Source organism: Numenius arquata, chromosome 10, assembly GCF_964106895.1.
Source record: "Numenius arquata chromosome 10, bNumArq3.hap1.1, whole genome shotgun sequence".
Taxonomy (NCBI): domain Eukaryota; kingdom Metazoa; phylum Chordata; class Aves; order Charadriiformes; family Scolopacidae; genus Numenius; species Numenius arquata.
The window spans coordinates 51,150,455-51,167,816 of record NC_133585.1 but is presented as its reverse complement, the minus strand read 5'-3'; the positions used below and the strand labels follow the sequence as shown (position 1 = coordinate 51,167,816).

The 17,362-nt window shown below is 38.2% G+C and overlaps 1 protein-coding gene across 1 annotated transcript; it reads left to right on the top strand.

Moving 5' to 3' along the window:
• Positions 1-1,174: 1,174 nt before the first annotated feature.
• CFAP96 (cilia and flagella associated protein 96) lies at positions 1,175-11,700 on the top strand. Its single transcript, XM_074155066.1, has 8 exons — positions 1,175-1,285; positions 1,678-1,866; positions 2,910-3,129; positions 5,384-5,521; positions 5,610-5,685; positions 6,535-6,714; positions 8,740-8,912; positions 10,728-11,700. The coding sequence occupies exons 2-8, from the start codon at positions 1,770-1,772 to the stop codon at positions 10,774-10,776; spliced, it is 933 nt and encodes a 310-aa protein (XP_074011167.1). The 5' UTR covers positions 1,175-1,285; positions 1,678-1,769; the 3' UTR covers positions 10,777-11,700.
• The last annotated feature ends 5,662 nt before the right edge of the window (positions 11,701-17,362 follow it).

The following is a 17,362-nucleotide window of genomic DNA, read 5'->3' as shown; positions in this document are numbered from 1 at the left end:
TGCGCAGCCGCCGTCGCCTTGGGCCGTACCAATGCAGGGAGCGGGGGGGGGAAGCGGGGGGAGCAGTTGCCTGTTGGACCTTCCCGCCTCCCGGGCAACCGGCACCAAGCGAGGGCCACTGGCCCCGGGGGGTGGCCGCCGGCCGGTCGCCTCTGGCTCCTCTCGGCGGTGGTCTCAGGCCAGTGAGGTACCGGTTCCCTCATGATTCACCGCCCGGCCCTGCCTGTGGTGAGGTGCGGCGGGGGGGGGGAGCCTTTGTGGCGAATGTTAATTGAGGCTTTCTGCACAACTTTTGAGGTAACGACGGTTTCAGATTCATTAACGAAGGGTGAGGTTGGATGATTTTAGCGATACTTAGTCATCAGCCGCTTATCAAAGTGATTTAACAAAATTTGCTATAATCAGCTCAGCGACTTAAAGATTTGAAAATGTCGGGGTTCACCCGAGACTTGTGAGTTTCCTAAATCAAATCCCACACCCACATAGGACACAAAATTTACCAGAGAGTTTCCCTAAATCGAATCGCACACACACAAACGTGGGACTTAGAACAGTTTCCTAAATCATATCTCACACACGCACAGAGATACAGAGGTTAACCTGTGTAATTAAGATGTTTCTCTTTTTTGCAAAAAAAGGTAGTAAATTATTGGTACCAAACAATCTTTGAAACCTCGAGAAATAATTAAAGTAATTAATGACTCTTTTCCTTCGTTGGCGTTTGTCAGCAGACGATCTCTGAAATCCTCATGAAATCTGATCTCTGAAATCCCCTCGAAATCTACCTTTTGAATTTTACCTCACAAAATCTACACTTTAATATCCTTACGAAATCTGATCTTTGAAATCCGCTCGAAATCTAACTTTTAAAGTCCTTACAAAATCTACATTTTAATATCTTTGCAAAATCTCTTTGAAATCCTCACAGAATCAGCCCCGAGAGATGTCCCCTCTCAGGGGGAGGTGCCGGCTCACAACCTGCTGTGACCCCAGAGAGCTCAAGGGGTCCCACTTGGGATGGCTGTTTATAGGATCAGGAGATTATTTAATTCCAGGTCTATTTATCTTAAATAAATTATTCCTATCCTCCTCATCAATAACGCCAGTTAGCTTCATAACAGTGAACCCATAAGTTTGTTTCCAAGGGTCAGTTTTTTGTCATCTCTTTTTTCAGTGCTAGTTCTTGTCGCCTGCCTGTTGGTTCCTCACCCAATGTCTAAATCTACCGATAATCAAAGAACAGTACTGAGTTTATCTGCTGAAGCGATGATGCATTTTACGCTGGGTGAGCCTCCACATATTGCAAAAAAAATAAATATTAATTTCTTCAAACTTTTTAAAACTTCTGCATGCTGTCCATCCTGTGTGCTGAGCGTAAGCAAAATGGGGGTAGCCCTCCCATTGTACACACTGTTCCAGCATATTATGTTTTTATAATAAAATACATAAAATCTATATTATTATATGGATTTCCACTGCTGTGCTGCTGCCGCTTTTCTACTTTGCACCCCCGTGCCAGGTACAGCTAATGTGTGATATTAATCTCTCAGAGCTTTTGTCCTGTGAGCACCAAAACTGTCAATCGTATTGTAGGTTACTTTCTTCAGATTACATTTACGGCTGGTATTTTTAACCAAAACTTCTTGCATTTTACTGAAATAAGCTTTTTGTTTGCAGGTGTGGGACTGCTTGTAGACTTTTGCAGTGGAAGAAATCAGCAAGGATAGTTCAACCCTTTTAGCGCAACGCCGTGTCACACAGATCCAGCCATGCCTGCGGAAGGGAAAAGTGACATGGAGAGGATTGGCCTCTTCAGCGAAATGAGTTATGTTACCATAGGAGATAGATATGTACCACGTTATATGTGTAAGTGCCTTTAATTTTAATTACTCTTTAGTGATAGGGACCACCTGTAGTATCCACCTACTTTCAGAATCACTATTTTCTATTGTTTTTATTTTTCTTTTGTTAGAGGGAACTTGGTTTTTCATGCATATTCTTTGCTCAGGTCTGTATTATTAAGAGAAAGGCTCGATATGTTGGAACTAATATGTCAAAGAAAGGAAAAATCCAGTAAAACTGAAAAATACATAGCATAATAGATTGATAAAATCTTTTAATGTATACATTTCTTTTTAATATTAATTATCTGCAAGTTAGCAGTATTTTCCTGCTTTTGTGAAAAACAATAGTGGGTTTTGTGTGCTTTTTCAGCAGGTTTTCTGATTTTGATGATTACATTGTCATTATTTTTAAATTAGTGTTGCAATTTTTTTTTCTGTTTTCATCTGACTCACGTGTGTGAGATTCCCCATCCTGGTTTTTAAAAGAATACTGCCTTTTTCTTGCTGTTTAATGGGAATTCTCATTGAAAAAGGTAATTTTTGTAATCTGGAAGGGTACAGAGGTTAACCCTCAGTAGTGATAACGTGAAATTATCCTGGCATCCCAGCACAGGCATTTCTCCTGTGGAGTGGTGGCAGTGGTGACCACGTCCACCAGAACCCCAGCTGACAGACCGCTGCTGGGGATTCAAAACCCAACTGGAGGCACTTGAGCCCTTCTACCTGACCTGTAACCGGTGGGAGAGAGAGATGCTCCTCTGAAGTATGAATCATGGTATATAAACGGGCATCAGCTCCAGCTATGAATTGTAGTCTGGAGTAACCAGTCTCCCTCCATTGCCTGTAAAGCAAGCGCAGGGGTTGGAAAACTAAAACTCGGTGCTAGAAATACCTCCTCACAGCATTGTCTTTCAGACAACCATTTTACGTGCACGATTTACAAGTTAAACGCTCTGTAATACATTCTTTGAGCCACCCAGATCCAGACCTTACTTTTTTTTTAAATGCAGGCTAAGAGCAGCGCTAACACCGAGCAGCTAATTTACAGTGCTTACTTTTTTAAAGGCGCTTTTAACGAAGCTGCGGGCAAGAACAGACAGATGTTACCTGGGGGGACCAAAATGTTGTCAGCTCTGCAGGCAGGTTATTTTGAGCCTCAGTTTGTGAGGATTTTCGATGGTGAAGCCTACTCAGACCCTGTTCAGCTAAGGAGACGCTATAGATTGGCAGAATCAAAGAAAAATCTGGGCAAAGCTTTCCTCCCCAGTAACGGAGACAAATTGCCGTAAGTGTGAAAATGTTTTAAATTGACCTTTTTTTTTTGTTTTCTATACACTAAAGATGATTCTTGAAGATTATTTCTTATAAAACCTGTAATGAGGGTACCATATTGTTGTTTCATACAATGTAGTGTTAGTACTGAGCGAAGAACTTTGAGCAGCAACACAGGGAAGGCTGAACACAGATAGAAATCAGGTCCTGATGCTTGCTTTTAACTACTGTTTTTTGCTGTAAACAGTTTTCTTAAACTTTAGCTTTTTATTTTTGATGAAAATGAAGATGGCTATGAGAAAAGGGTATGGATAATTAACAAATGAATATTTCATTTTAATTTAGGAGGAAATCTCTTGGAACTTGTCAGATACAATATCTTCTCCCTCTCAATTCTGAGCCTCCCAAAATAGGGGTGGCATATATATTGCATAAAAAATAGGAAAAGGCGCCATTATCCAGGAGCAACGTTTTCCTCTCAGTGAATCCATATCCATTATCTTTTTGCTAGAAAAAATACCGATTATCCTATTGGATGATCAGAAAGTGTTACGGAGCTGAGAAATACATGCAGAATATTAAAATAAAAGCATCTTTGCTATTTGCACAATATTAATTGCATGTCAAAATGACACCAATGCAATTGGTGTAAGAAACGTGTAAAAAAGCAGATAGAGCCTGGTTACTCTTTTATAATTAGAAGATCTTGTTTTGTTGCTGTTGCTGCAATAAGAGACAGGAGGATTTAGTCTGGGTACAGGGCCTAGTGCTTACAGTCTCATGGTTCTATTTAGTCACATCTTTCTGCAGCTTCGCTTTTGGAAAGTTTGGAGAGTAACCTCTTGTTTATTTTATATATATACTATATATATAAAGATGCAAGGATTAGCTCTGTTCTGTTGTATGTTACAGGAACATCTTAGCCTTCAAAAGGAATGTATTCTACTTCTCTTACATCCAAACCTGACTCCCATCATAGCTACAGAATGAGTGCAGAGCTCTGTTGGTGTTTACTGAGTTGTTATTCTTGGCTGCCTGAATGATAAGAAGCTCTCGAGAGCCTTTCCTTTACAATGAAGCTGCGTTTGTTGTTGGCTGCAAATGGAAAGGTTGCGATGTCATATTCTGAAGCTGTGACTGAAGCCTGGACCTTTCTTTTCTTCATATGTCTGTTCTCTTGTAATTTTGTTACTGGCATGTGAAAAGCCTATTCACAGAAGTGACATTTAAAGAATATGAAATAAAGCACTGAAGAGCTAGGAAGCACCAAGATAAAGGTTGTCTGTGCATTATCAGTTTGCCCTTTTTTTCTATGTATGGGTTTATGAAGTCCCTAAATAAATGGAGGGTAATAAACAGGGAGGTTAGTGTTCTGTAAAAAGATGACAAATGTTATCTTGGCATCCTAATCCTGTCACTATTCATGAATGGCCCCTTTAAGTAGGAACTCATTGAGGCACTTTACTCTCCCCCCACTATCATTGCAGACAGTACAGGCAAAGGAGATTACCTCGGCTATCTGGGGTAGACGACAGATCTCATACAGTAGCCCCTGTTTATTTTTTCCTGTTCTGTTTTGGGTTTTTGGAGTGCGGGGACAGAGGGTTGGTTGCTTGGGGTTTTTTGGACCACTGTAGCTGCAGCTTAGTGGACCAAATTGCGATTCGGCTGTTTCATTAGTTTGTCTTGGTCCTTTTCTCCTTTAGCAGGTGTACGATCGTGTACTTTGAGAGTATCTCATACACTTGACAGCAAATACTGATTTTCAGCTTGGTCTTTAAAAAACATTCTTTGTGAATTCCTGCAGCTTTGTAGGCAGAAGCATTTGTCCTAAATGAACTGTGCCTCCCTTTACTTTCCTTCTGTGACAAGACAGAAAGTTAATTAGTCCTACCATCTCCCAGAAAAAAAAAATCTTTCAGACAGGTACCCCACCTTGGCTGCCACTCCGTTACCTGAATCTGTCTCTACCAGTGTTGCTTTACCTTGCTGGGGCAAAATTAATCTCTATTAAGCCTATTTGTATTATTAAAATACCTTAAAACTTCATCTCTGCCACTGTCTTGTTTCTTTTTTTCCATAACACTGTGTGTGGAATTGCTGTAGTGGAAGATCCATGGAGAGTGGATCTGATCTGGTTTTATGTTTAACTCTTGAGATGTATATATTGTTTGAGTTTTCTACTTGCCGTGGTTTTAGCACACTGGATATGGAAAGCCTGAAGTACTTGCAAAATATTAATTAATGTGTTCATTTGCTATTTTTAGATGTGGACTTGGCAGCTATTATGGAACCATAGGAGGTTCGTATACATACTTCAGTCCCCAGCTGAAAGCCAGAGAAAGATACATTCCTCCTGGAAAGAATTTTTACACTAATCCTGGAAAGAAAGGAACTGGATATGGGTAACATCACAGTATTGCTTCTTACAGAGGATTTTATTTAATGTTTCTTGAGTTTTGAACACCTAAGTAATTCGTTTTGGTTTTACAGTTATGCAAACCTTACCATAGGCGAACAATATCCACATCAACCTGACGGGTATGAAGTAGAAAGAATAAATGCGAAGGTAAAAATATTTGTCTTTATTATGTATTAGTGTTATGATTATTTATTACAATTTACATGAACTTTTTGTTCCCTGTGGTGTTTCCTTTAGCTTGAAATCACTAGTGTTTATTTACAAGTGGAGGAAGGAAAACAAATTAATGACCGTCCTGTATAAAAGAGATTTAGGTATTGTTTGTTTATTATTTTTTCTTTGTGACATCTGGCAGTATCCCACACAAGTGCTACCATTCAGGATTTGACCTTAATTTTTTATATGGAGACCTTAAGCTCCAATGCAATAATGACCAAACAATGTCAATAGCAAGAACAATAATACTTCTATGTTGTTGTCAGAAGAATGGGACCTCATTATCCCAGATGCTATATTAAAAAATCCTGTTCCTTTTTTCGTATAAGTTCATAAATCTAAGAAAACTTGTAAATGTCCTTGCACTGATTTTAGTTATTCTGTTTTCATCATGTGGCGGGAGGAGAACATTTTTTGTTCTCGGGTAAGGTCAAGATTAGGAGAAACAATTCAGGTACCTGCAGTTGAGACAAATTCAGAGTCAGGCACATATATATGTGCCCAAGATACAGGTCTACAATGCTGTTAGACACATCTTAAATGCACAGTGCTTTTCCTGACATTTTCCTACCATACTTTCATAGTAATTGTTGTGCTTCCAGTGAATCTACGTTCCATTACGGTGGGGATATAAAATACCTCCATCATCAAACAAAAGCAAAGAAAGTCAGAGTAAACATTCTCTAAGACTACATTTCATGCTTTCCATTTTTCTCTTAGAATGACATACAGTAAAAATCCTCAGGATTGTTTCTTGTAAAACAAGTATTTGTTTTACAGAAAGCTCAAGAGGAACATAGACGGTTGCTTACAGGAGGGCCTTTCAGGTTAAATCTATATCCCCAGGAGTATTTTGACGCGAACCCCTATTTTAATGACAGACCTTTGCCACCTGTGAAGAAACCACCCACAGAGAAGCCAATTGCATCACCTTTCAAACCAAGTTCTCCTGCTAAAAAGGTTAGTTTGTCTTATAGCTACTGGAGACAAAAGATAAATATTCACATATTTCTCGTTAAAAGCTTTGCTTAAAGCACAGAAGATAGAAATAAATGTTTAGTTTTGCTATTCATTTCTTATTTTTCTTACAAAAGATATTGTTCCATTTACTTTGTTTTCAATTTCCAAAGCAATGAAATCTTGTTTGACCCAACAACTTCTAACCAGTTTCAAGTAACCTAAAAAGTGTTTCTGTTTCAAATCTGCATAGTTCTGTTAACATACAGTTAATTAACTGTATACACCACAAAAAGATACAAAGCAGAAGGTTATGCAATAAATGACAGTAAGACTATATTACCAGAACAAAATGAAACGCTCTCCTATTTTGGACTCCATCAGTCACTCATGTCATTTTTGAACCTGCTAATTACTCTCAGCCTATATAGACAAACATCTAGAAGGTAATTCCTAGAAATGTCGTGGGAATGGGTAGCTGGAAGGAGCAGAAAAACTCAGGTTAGTCCCTCTGCTCAGGGAAAGGCTGCAGAATAAACTCAGGAGTTACCTGTTGCTTGTCCATCAGCAGAAACAAATTTGGAATCCGCTTTAGAATTTGCCAGCTCTTCAGTAGTTAGGAGAAAAGGAGGCAATGGATGGGAATGAATATATATGGAAGGGCTTAGAGGGCATAAGAAATAAAGCCTGGAGTTAGTATGAAAGATATATAGGAATATAATTCGTTATTTCTGGTTGCTTAGTGTCATTATTTCTTATAATCTACTTATATTTTATATATATATATATAAAAAATCTATATATTTTTCCATTCCATAAAGCATTCCATCTTGATTTTTTTTTTTAGATGAGATAATAAATTATGCCATTCACTGTAGGCTAAACCTTAATTTCACTTTGAAGTTGATTTAAGATGCATGAATATCTCTCTCTTAAATGACTCCAGATACCTAATACAGTAACACGCCTTAATCCTTCCCTTTTCAGCTCTTCATTTTGGAGTTCCATTGTCAGTCATTTAATACTGTACTCTGCTAGCCATTATTTTCCTATTATTATGTCCTTCACCTGTGAATTATTTGACTGACCTTGATTCATCTGAGGAAGATGGTGATAGCAAGGAAAATATAAATATTCAGAAAGAGACAGCAAAAATGCTTACACGCGAATAATTGTGTTGGGTGTTTGGCCTCATAGATGAGGCAGCCGAGATCTTTCAGAAGGGAAATCTGATCAGAAAAGTTAGCTGCTGGAAAGTCTCGCTCCTCATCTGGCTGATGATGCTGGTGATCCTGCTCCAGGCTCCCCATCCTTCACACCATATATGCTTTCCCCATAGAATTAAATTATGTGTACTTCCCAAGCTACTGCACACTTTCCCTCTCTGCTACATAAATGCTTACAGGGAAAATTGCTTTATTTTTGATTGAATCTCTTACTGCTGCACTTTTCAGGAATGCAGCCTCAGCAGACTGTGGGGTTTAGCTGTGCTAAGGGATTGCAAAGGGTTAATCAGATGTCTGCATATTTTTTAACTAAAAATTGCCGCTTTTGTAGTACTAGTGGACATAACCTTTCAGGAAAAGCTGATGCTGTATTCGATCCTATATGTCAGAAAGCATATTGATAATAAAGCCCCAGCCCTCCTGTATGTGACAATCCCTGCACCAGTGCTGGACATGGAGGTGTACTAGTAAACTAATAGTGACATAGGAATTCCCTTTTTTTTGCCACAACGTAGCTCATTTTAGGGAGTTATGTTTTTACTTTTTCTGTCGCGTTTTTAAGATCCTTTCCTCAAAATCCAGACTTACGGAAGAACATTTACAACTAAGAATTCATCAAAATAAGGACTAAAATTTTCCTTAAAGTTTCCATTGCAAATTAAGGATTATTTGGGTTTTGTTTTTACATATAATATGATGCAGTCTGCTATTCAGTATTCTTACTTGCTTTTGCATGAAAAATATTTTAAATAACTCAATTATATTGTAGATTGGCACTTCAAAAAGTTATTTTTTTTTTCAGTCAGGGGGCATGAAAGGAGGCACATTTGATCCTTACCCAAGCCATTCTGCTGACCCTTATGTAGTTAAAAAATCTGAGGCTTTCATGACTGGTAAAGAACGGCAGGTTTTTCATCCTCCTGCTGGACCCAAAAGCAGACCAATTACAAGCATAATAACTTTAAATGTCACAAGGTAAGATCCTTTAATTTGTGTTCATGTTTCATGTATGCTGACTACCAAAAGTTATTAGCACAGTTGTTTATTACTGTCTAAAATTATTGAATAAATGAGGAACAAGTTATTAATGGAAGGATAAGAAATATGTATAAGGAACTTGGCTTTCAAAATTTATTCCTATGCTTCTGTAAATTCAAGTTACTTTATAAGGCTAAATGTGTCATAGAGACATTCAAAGTCATGCCATACAGATTTCACTGAAAAATTATTATTTTTTATTCTTTTCTGACTTGATAAATTTAAAAGACCAGGAATATTCCTGTTAAAATCCGTTTTTGTTTTCCCTTGTTTATGGACTAAAGTTGGCTCCCTCTGCTGGCAAACAGAGTATTAGGTAATTTAAGCTTGTGAAGCTTTTGAAACAATGACACTCAAGTTGGATTCCTAACTACAAACATGTCATTGTGTAATGTCAGAAGAGATTTATAGTACACAGTGCATGTATATAGGTAGATAAGCACATAATTCTTTACTTTTTTTGTGTTACTAAACTATAACCCTTATATTTAAACAAATATAATATATTTTCTGGTTTTGGCTCTGTTGTAACTCAAGCAGAAATTCAGGACTGTGCTTCTTAGAGTTATTTAGAGAAATCACTTTCAAATTCAGACTTCTAAGACTGCACATAGAAGAGTTAAGCATATGATTTTGCATATTCCATGAGTAACATGAAATATTTCAGAAATACTTGATTCAAATTTGAAAAACTGTCTTAGTGGAATCCGCTTCACCTTTGTGATTTGTCTTTTACATAACATGTGTGAAGTCTAAGAAATGCACCTCCCTTATTACCCCATGGCTGTTCTACTTTATTTCACCACGTATCAGCATTTGCCTAATAATTTTTTAAGTTGCAGGGATAGTTTTAAGTTTTTATTCACACTGCTGCGGCAGAACCAGAAGCTACATATTACTGTGCATTGCTTTTCATTACTAATGGAAAGTAAGAAAGAACTGAAAGTAACTTTTTGGTGCACCAAAGAGCGTGGTCGCTACGGATGCAAGAAAGTACAACCGTCCATGTATGCATTGGTATTTTTAGATAAGTAAAAGAAAAGGCAAAAAGATATAAGGTGTATTGGTTTGAGTAGACCTTGCATCAGTGTCATTATTTGTATTACTGTTTTATCCACAGAATAAAACTTCATGTTCCCAAATGAAATGTTTCTCTTGGAAAAAAACCCCTAACTATGTGAAGTGGGTTTCAAAATTGCAAGGGAGGGACTGATTGTGAAGTATCACCATGCGCCCACAGATACAGTTATGACGGACTCATTAAAAATACTTGTAAAGAGAAAAAATTCACTGATCTAACAGAAATTCCAAAGACAGAAATTAAAACTAGTGTTTCAAATTCTCCACTGCTATTTTCCTCCTAAGAATTTCAAAGAACCCAAATTTTGGGTTCATTATTCCTAGGTTTAATAGAATGTGAACTGAATTTATTATAAGCACGAAGCTCATAGATTTTAAGAAATGTGATAAGACATTTTTGAAATCATGTTCTTCACCACTGAATTACAGTTCTTTATGTACTTCCCAATGGAAGTTATCTTCTGATATTTGGACCATAATCCTTTAATTGGATTTACTAGTGAAGATTCTTGCTCTCATGCAGAGCTCTATTGAAATAAATTTGACTTCATGAGGATTCAAGTCATTAAATCGAATTACAGGACTGAGTGTACCACAGTTGCAAAAACTCTTGTAACTTGTACAGTGATATTCTACAAAAATCTAATAAGTTCCTCTTCATTTACATTTCAGATCAGTAAATGGAAAGAACTACAAGACTGCGCGGCTGACGTCTTATTAGGTACACAAGGTGAAATGAAGGGTACATTTTAAGACTCTGTAAACTGTTAGCAAAGCAAATAAAGTGTGAAAAGTGGAACTCAAGTATATAAGGGCAATCCAATCTGTTTAATTATTGAGAATGCAATCTTCCATTTCTAAATATAAAGTGATAATAAATAATTTAAGAGCATTTATTTATGTCCAAGGTTGTATCCTTATATAAATTTTCATTTTATTGATTAACTGGAATTTTGCACTATACTTTTAGAAAACATCTTTACTTTCTAATGAGTAATTTGTGTTGCAAATTGACTGGATATTGCAGTGGAAGCAAGTGCATATATTTTAAAGTGAGTGTCGGTGTATGCATTAACCAGGTTAGTCACGTGTGGCCCACGGTGAAACGAAGGTCCTTGTTTCCCTTTAGCAGAATTACAACTTGTACTTTATTTCACCTATAATTTTGTGTAAGAACTGTCTCAGAAATATATAATTTTTAGCTTTGCTGACCTTTTCAAAATGACCAATATCAAGTATTTTTGAAAACCGGACCATGAGTAGGCTGTTACGAAGGGAGGAGTTATCTCTCTTTCCCAGAATCTATTTACCACACTTTCTCAATTTCCTGCCTCTCAATCCTTAAGGATGACATAGCTGTAACAGTTGAGGTTTTCAGGCTCTCCAAATAGTTCTAATGTGTTTGTGCAGAAGTACAAAGTTGGTGAAACCACTTGACACCTGTTGAGGGACAGCTGGAGAGTTTAGTGGCTCGAATTAGTCCTGCAGTATTGCGCAACACCAACAAACATAAACCTTAGCTTTAGCTACTTACTTTCCAGCCCAGAAACAATTACTTTTCATTTTTGTCACATCATAAGGGGAGAAATACGTTTTGACTTATGTTTGTAATGCATAATTAATAGAAAATAAAATCTGTCACTGTAATTTGTCCATTGCTTACAATTTTTGAGGCTTTTTTGGATCCTATTCTGACATTAGTGACACTGTTGTTTCCAGAGGTGCTTCCTCAGTACTTTTCTGTGAAGTAGAATCAGAACTTTTTACTGGGGTGGGGCAGCCACAGCTTCTCTGGGCAACCTGGGCCAGTGTCTCACCACCCTCAGTGTCAAGAATTTTTCCCTAATATCTAATCTAAATCTCCCCTCGTTCAGTTTAAAACCATTCCCCCTTGTCCTGTGGCTCCCCTCCCTGATCAAGAGTCCCTCCCCATCTCTTCTGGAGCCCCTTTAGGGACTGGAAGGGGCTCTAAGGTCTCCCCAGAGCCTCCTCTTCTCCAGGCTGAACACCCCCAGCTCTCTCAGCCTGTCCTCACAGCAGAGGGCCTCCAGCCCTTGGAGCATCTTCGTGGCCTCCTCTGGACCTTCTCCAATAGGTCCATGTCCTCCTTATGTTGGGGGCTCCAGGAAAAAAAGGATTGAGACATATCTGGAAACAGTCCATTGTTTTTGTAACTTGCAGTATCAAATGCCAACCTGGCTTGAGACTGCACAGCTCAGGTCTTTATAGCCCCATGGGTCTTCTTAGGGAAATGTGGCCTAATCATGAACAGCTGATTACATTTGTCTGTGTCCCTAAATATGGCAGAAATGTTAGAATCAGCTACAGGGGACAGCTGTCACCTCTTGATTATTGTGAGAGGAGGAGCGGACGTGTTCCACGAACCTTTGAACAGGTGCAGCGCAGGCAGGTTTATTAAAACATGACAGCAGTAAGTGTCCAAGTATGTGAGGCGCTGGGATCTGACGGGGGGGTCACAGGGACAGAATACGTTAAATATTTGGAGATGTCAGTTTGGTTCTCTAATTTGAGAGGCAGTATGTTAGAGCTACTGTCAGTTTACGTAACTTGACGTCCTTCAGGGAGGTCTGACGCATCAAGGGCAGAGCCATTTGAGATATAAATTCAAAAGAGGATTCTTCTATCACCACTGTGGCAAACTGCCCACTTTTATGTTTAGGATTCTGGATGAGTGTGAACCTTACATTGTTCTACCCTACTAATTCATTTTACCAACTATCCAGTATCGTCTGTTATTGGTACTTAAATTAAGATACAAGGTTAGGCACTTAACATTTCTGTCTGACCTTGGAATTTGAGGAAAAAAAGAGATTGTCCTACTTTCAGATTCCTATATTATCTTTTGTAGCGTAGTGAGAACGTGAGTTTGAGCCCTTTCAGCATTTTGGAGTTTCAGGAAATTTAACTGCCATGGAAAGTCTTTTGGCAAACAGCGATGAGATCCCGGGCAGCGCTGCAGTCTGAGTGCCGTGAAGGTTTTGCTTTTTTCATGACATGCCAGAGTAGAACCATGATTAATTTGACAGCTTGTTATTTGCCCAGGTGCTACCACAGTAAAGCATATTTTACTCAATCCTTACTTCTGCCTAGAGCAGGGCAATAGCTGATAACAGTTTTTGCTAACAGACATCTGTGCATAGGTGTGACCTTCAAAGCACAGCCTCAGAGTCATTAGAACTCCACGCTTAATTAAGGGACTCACCTCGTTAGCATTTTTGTGGACCCATAAAGAAAGACAGCGCTGTATCTGTGTTTTTGAAATGTTATTTTTCCATACTCTGTCAAAGGTGAGAGAAGCTCTTGATTCAGGGAGGCAGGTTGTTAATAAGCAGTGAATAGGAAGTATGTAGGAAAGGCAATTAACAGGCAATTAACATGTGGTGTGTGTATTCATAGAGAAGAATGTCGTCACAAGTCATAGTGAGAATGGAAAAGGATAGATGAATTATGAGTCAGGGAAGAAGTGAACATTTTTAGAATTATAATCCTGTGTTAGGATCAAAGAATCTCCTGAAATCCCTGAGGTTGTGTAGTCATAAATGAATTTATACTCGAACAGAAGTGTTAAGAACTATTCCTGTTAACACAGAGAAGAATCCTTACCTGGTCTCTCATTTTTCCAATTAATTTGAGTTTAGGGAAGAGAGAAATTGTTATGAGCCAGCCAGCGACTGGGTCAGCTGATAAAAGATTTTGCTGGGGTCTTGGTGCATGACTAGTTTTTACACATTTTACTCTGTGTGTTCTTTCTTTGTGATGAATGGTTATTTGTGCCACCTTCTCTCAGTTTGTAGCTCTCACAGCTTATTTCAACCTCAGTCCACCAACCTTATATGAAAAAAAGCAAAAGAACAAAGTGTTTATAAATTGTGATGCTATTTATCCTTCATATTGTATCTTTTCCCTTCCATACTATAATTGCCTTGTCTGCTTAGTCTGAATTTTAAACTGTGGGCTACCAATTAGTTCTTACATTAGTTCTCTATACAGTGGCTCGTACAGTTGGGCCATCTCTGTTTCTGAGTCTTCTCGTAATATATGCTTTTCTTATAAATAATAAAAGGAGATAAGGTAGACAGTGGAAGAATCTAACTTTGAAACAATTCTGCTTTTCACCTCATACATCCTACTTGCATATAGTTTTGAATTGGCAAAAGAGGTGCAAGAGATCTGGAGCAGTGAGCAGGAGCTCTCTGTAAAAGTGGCTGCGGTTGGGCAGGTGGGGGTATTCTTGCAGTGAAAGTAAAATGAAAGCAGGGAAATTTGCAAGAGTAAAACGGCAGAAAGGGACACAATTCTTGGAAAATATTATAAAGCCAAAATAAATGTGTCTTAGTTAAGTGTCTCATATTTGTCAGTGTTAACCCACTGCCAGCTTTCTTAAATGTGCCAGTTGTAGAAGTAAAAATGTTACCAGTCTAATCTCTTCTAAGTATAGCAGTGGTGAGGATTATTTGTGACGCTGCCAATTAGAGAAATTTCAGTCAGTAATTTCATTACTAAATAGACAGCATTCATCTATAATTAATAGGTTGAATGAGTTCTATACACAAACTGAAAGGGTTTATAACCTGTGAAAAGATTATTTTACCTGTAAGTAGACCCAAAGAATGATTGTGCCATCACAGATTCTCTTTGGGATTTACTCTTGCTCAAAGAAAACTCCCTCCGCCTGTGATTTGTGTATCTGCACGACCTGCAAAGCCGGTGCTGGGAAACTTTCTACGTGCAAATTCCTTTCTATCTGCAAATGGGCTGAATATTTCTGTGCCTGGACTGAATATTTCTGTGCCTTGAGCCTTGCGCCTTGCGTTGCTACTGACAAGCTACGAGTTTTGCATAAAATCACAAACAACATCGCTTTTATCGTAATACAGAAACTCGTTTTTGGTCTGAACGTCCTGAGACAATTTGGCTGAATGTATTACCTTTTTTTTTTTTTCCCCCTTTTTGCCATTAAACATAATGTTCCAGTCATATCTCTCTAATGTAACTAATATTTAACTTTTTATAGGCTGCTGGTTTAAGCAGGTTAATTAAAAACCTCTAAAATCAAGAATATACTAAAAAGATTTTTTAAGAAGGTCATTATACAGCGAATGAGACATCTATAAAAATCTGGTTTTGAACAGGATCTGAAAAAGAAAGAGCCAAGACTATGAAAACCTTGCAAGAGACTTTTGATTGGAACCCTCTTGGTATTTACTGAATATTTTGTTTAGTGAGTAATAAATAATAAGATTTCAAGACTATCCTAAAAGCTTTCCTGGTCTTTGGATCATGCCCCAGCACGGGGAAAGGGAGGATTAGGTAGACTGAGTGTAACTAAAAACACTTACTCAGAATGTTAAAACAAAACTGTGCTTTACCATATATAGGAACAATATCCTTTGTGAACTTGGACATTGTGTAGATAATGTTACTTATCAAGCCTGTGCTGTGGAGACAAAGATTTTAGTTGGTGATACTGAGCGTATGCTGATGGCTTCTTGTATGCTTTAAGACTTCATGTGTTAAGAAAAAAGGAATAATCTGCTTGTGGAATTTTCTTGTTAACAATTTCAGAAGAAGCTATCTGAATAGCTTGCTTGGAAGAGAGAAAAAAGAGACACAAAAGGGCAAATCTGCAGAGTATGGTTGCCTTTAGAATATTTGCTGGATATACGCCAACAGCATGTTTTATTTCCCACCATTTAATTTATAAAAGTATGAACTCACTAGGTAAATAATAATAATGTCCTTGTGAAAAAGCCCCCCTAAAATAGAGTTTAAATCAAGTGCATATATTTTAAATGCAAGTCAGATCTGTACCCAACTGCACGATTGTTTCCTTTCGTATAGTTTATAGAAATTTGAACCGAAATTCTTGGTCAAACACCTCTGAGCTTTGGAACATCTGAAGCCAGATATGAGCAGGATGTGATGTTCCTTTGAAACATCTCAGCCCAAATTCTGAGACTGGGTGTATCTCTAGTATTAAACAGTAAGTAATGTAATTTCTGTTAAAAAATTTTCTCTCTATGAAAGTTGCAAGACCTGCTCCAAGGGGTTAGCAGGCAGCGTGGTGCAGCAGGAGCAGCTCGGTGGGTGTGGAGGACCTGGCACCTCCTTAATAGGTGTTTCAGGGAGGGGCTGGTTGGCTCTAGTTTGATGCTATGGACCAAATTCCCATCAGTGGTTGGCGCTCATTAGCAGTGCTCATCTTCTAATTGAATTTCGTCATAAAGGAACCCATTTTGTGTGCCCTGAAGCTGCTGTGTGGTGTGAACCAAAGCATAGGGTAAACTGAATTTACTTTCAATAGCAAACTTCTGAACAAAAGTTTTAGTCTAATTTTTGAAGTGACAAAATGTGGTTGAAAAACTGAAAAGAGTTCCTGAGTAGTTTCTTTTAACTTCTTTAAACTTACTTTTTAACTACTTCAGAGAACTTCTTAGGTTTCAAATTGTTGGCAACACTTCAGCGTTATTTAAAAGAGCGAAAGCATTTGTGGTGGAACAATTGATACAAAAGTACCATATAAGTGACTCTCTGTATTTTCAGATGCGACTCTTGGCTTGCTCATACGGAGAATTACAGTTTCATATAAGTTTTTCACATCTCCCAGCACAGCCCTGCCATCTGTGCAGCTGGAGCAAAGCCAAGGGAAGCTTTTCACACCTGTTGATGGACATCTGAAGAGTCGAGATAACAAGTGTGTGAAGTCACACTTACTATCTTTCTCTCCATCTAAAAATAAATGCCATGGCTCTCTGAGGCTTGTAATATATAAACAAGTCTGGACACAGCTAAGAGGCACAGTAGCATTAAGCTATCATGATTTACTGGCTATGCCATTCTTAAGCCAGAAGATAAAGCGGGTAGTTTTTTAGCTGGACACTTTGCAAAGGATTTGTGCCAGGAGCCACTGACACCCTACTGAGATAAAGAATTTGGCCTTGAGCATGTGATAGGAGAATTGCTATCTCTTTCTTTTACATTTAAATCGCTATATTCAATTTCCCAGACTGTAGGATGAAATTTCCTATTTTTCTCCTCTATCAGGATCAATGATTTCAGAATCTGCATTAGCTGAAAATCTTTGTTTCCTTAGTTATATTGGTGTAAAGGTTTTCACACGGGTCAGTACTTGCAACTGGATAGTCTTACCTCCTGTCAAAGTCATGTCCAACCTCAAACCTCTCAAAATAGTCCCATGCGATGATGCAATACCACTGATCTTTTCCCCAAAGTTTTGGCATCAGGTCATGTCCTGTGACTTTCTTTTAACCTAATAGTTCTTGTGT

Bases quoted from the DNA above. Each gene is read 5' to 3' on its own strand.
- CFAP96 (XM_074155066.1), top strand. From the start codon at position 1,770: ATGCCTGCGGAAGGGAAAAGTGACATGGAGAGGATTGGCCTCTTCAGC. The intron at 1,867-2,909 runs GTAAGTGCCTTT...ACTTTTTTAAAG, and splicing joins ATATGTACCACGTTATATGT to GCGCTTTTAACGAAGCTGCG. The intron at 6,715-8,739 runs GTTAGTTTGTCT...TTTTTTTTTCAG, and splicing joins CAAGTTCTCCTGCTAAAAAG to TCAGGGGGCATGAAAGGAGG.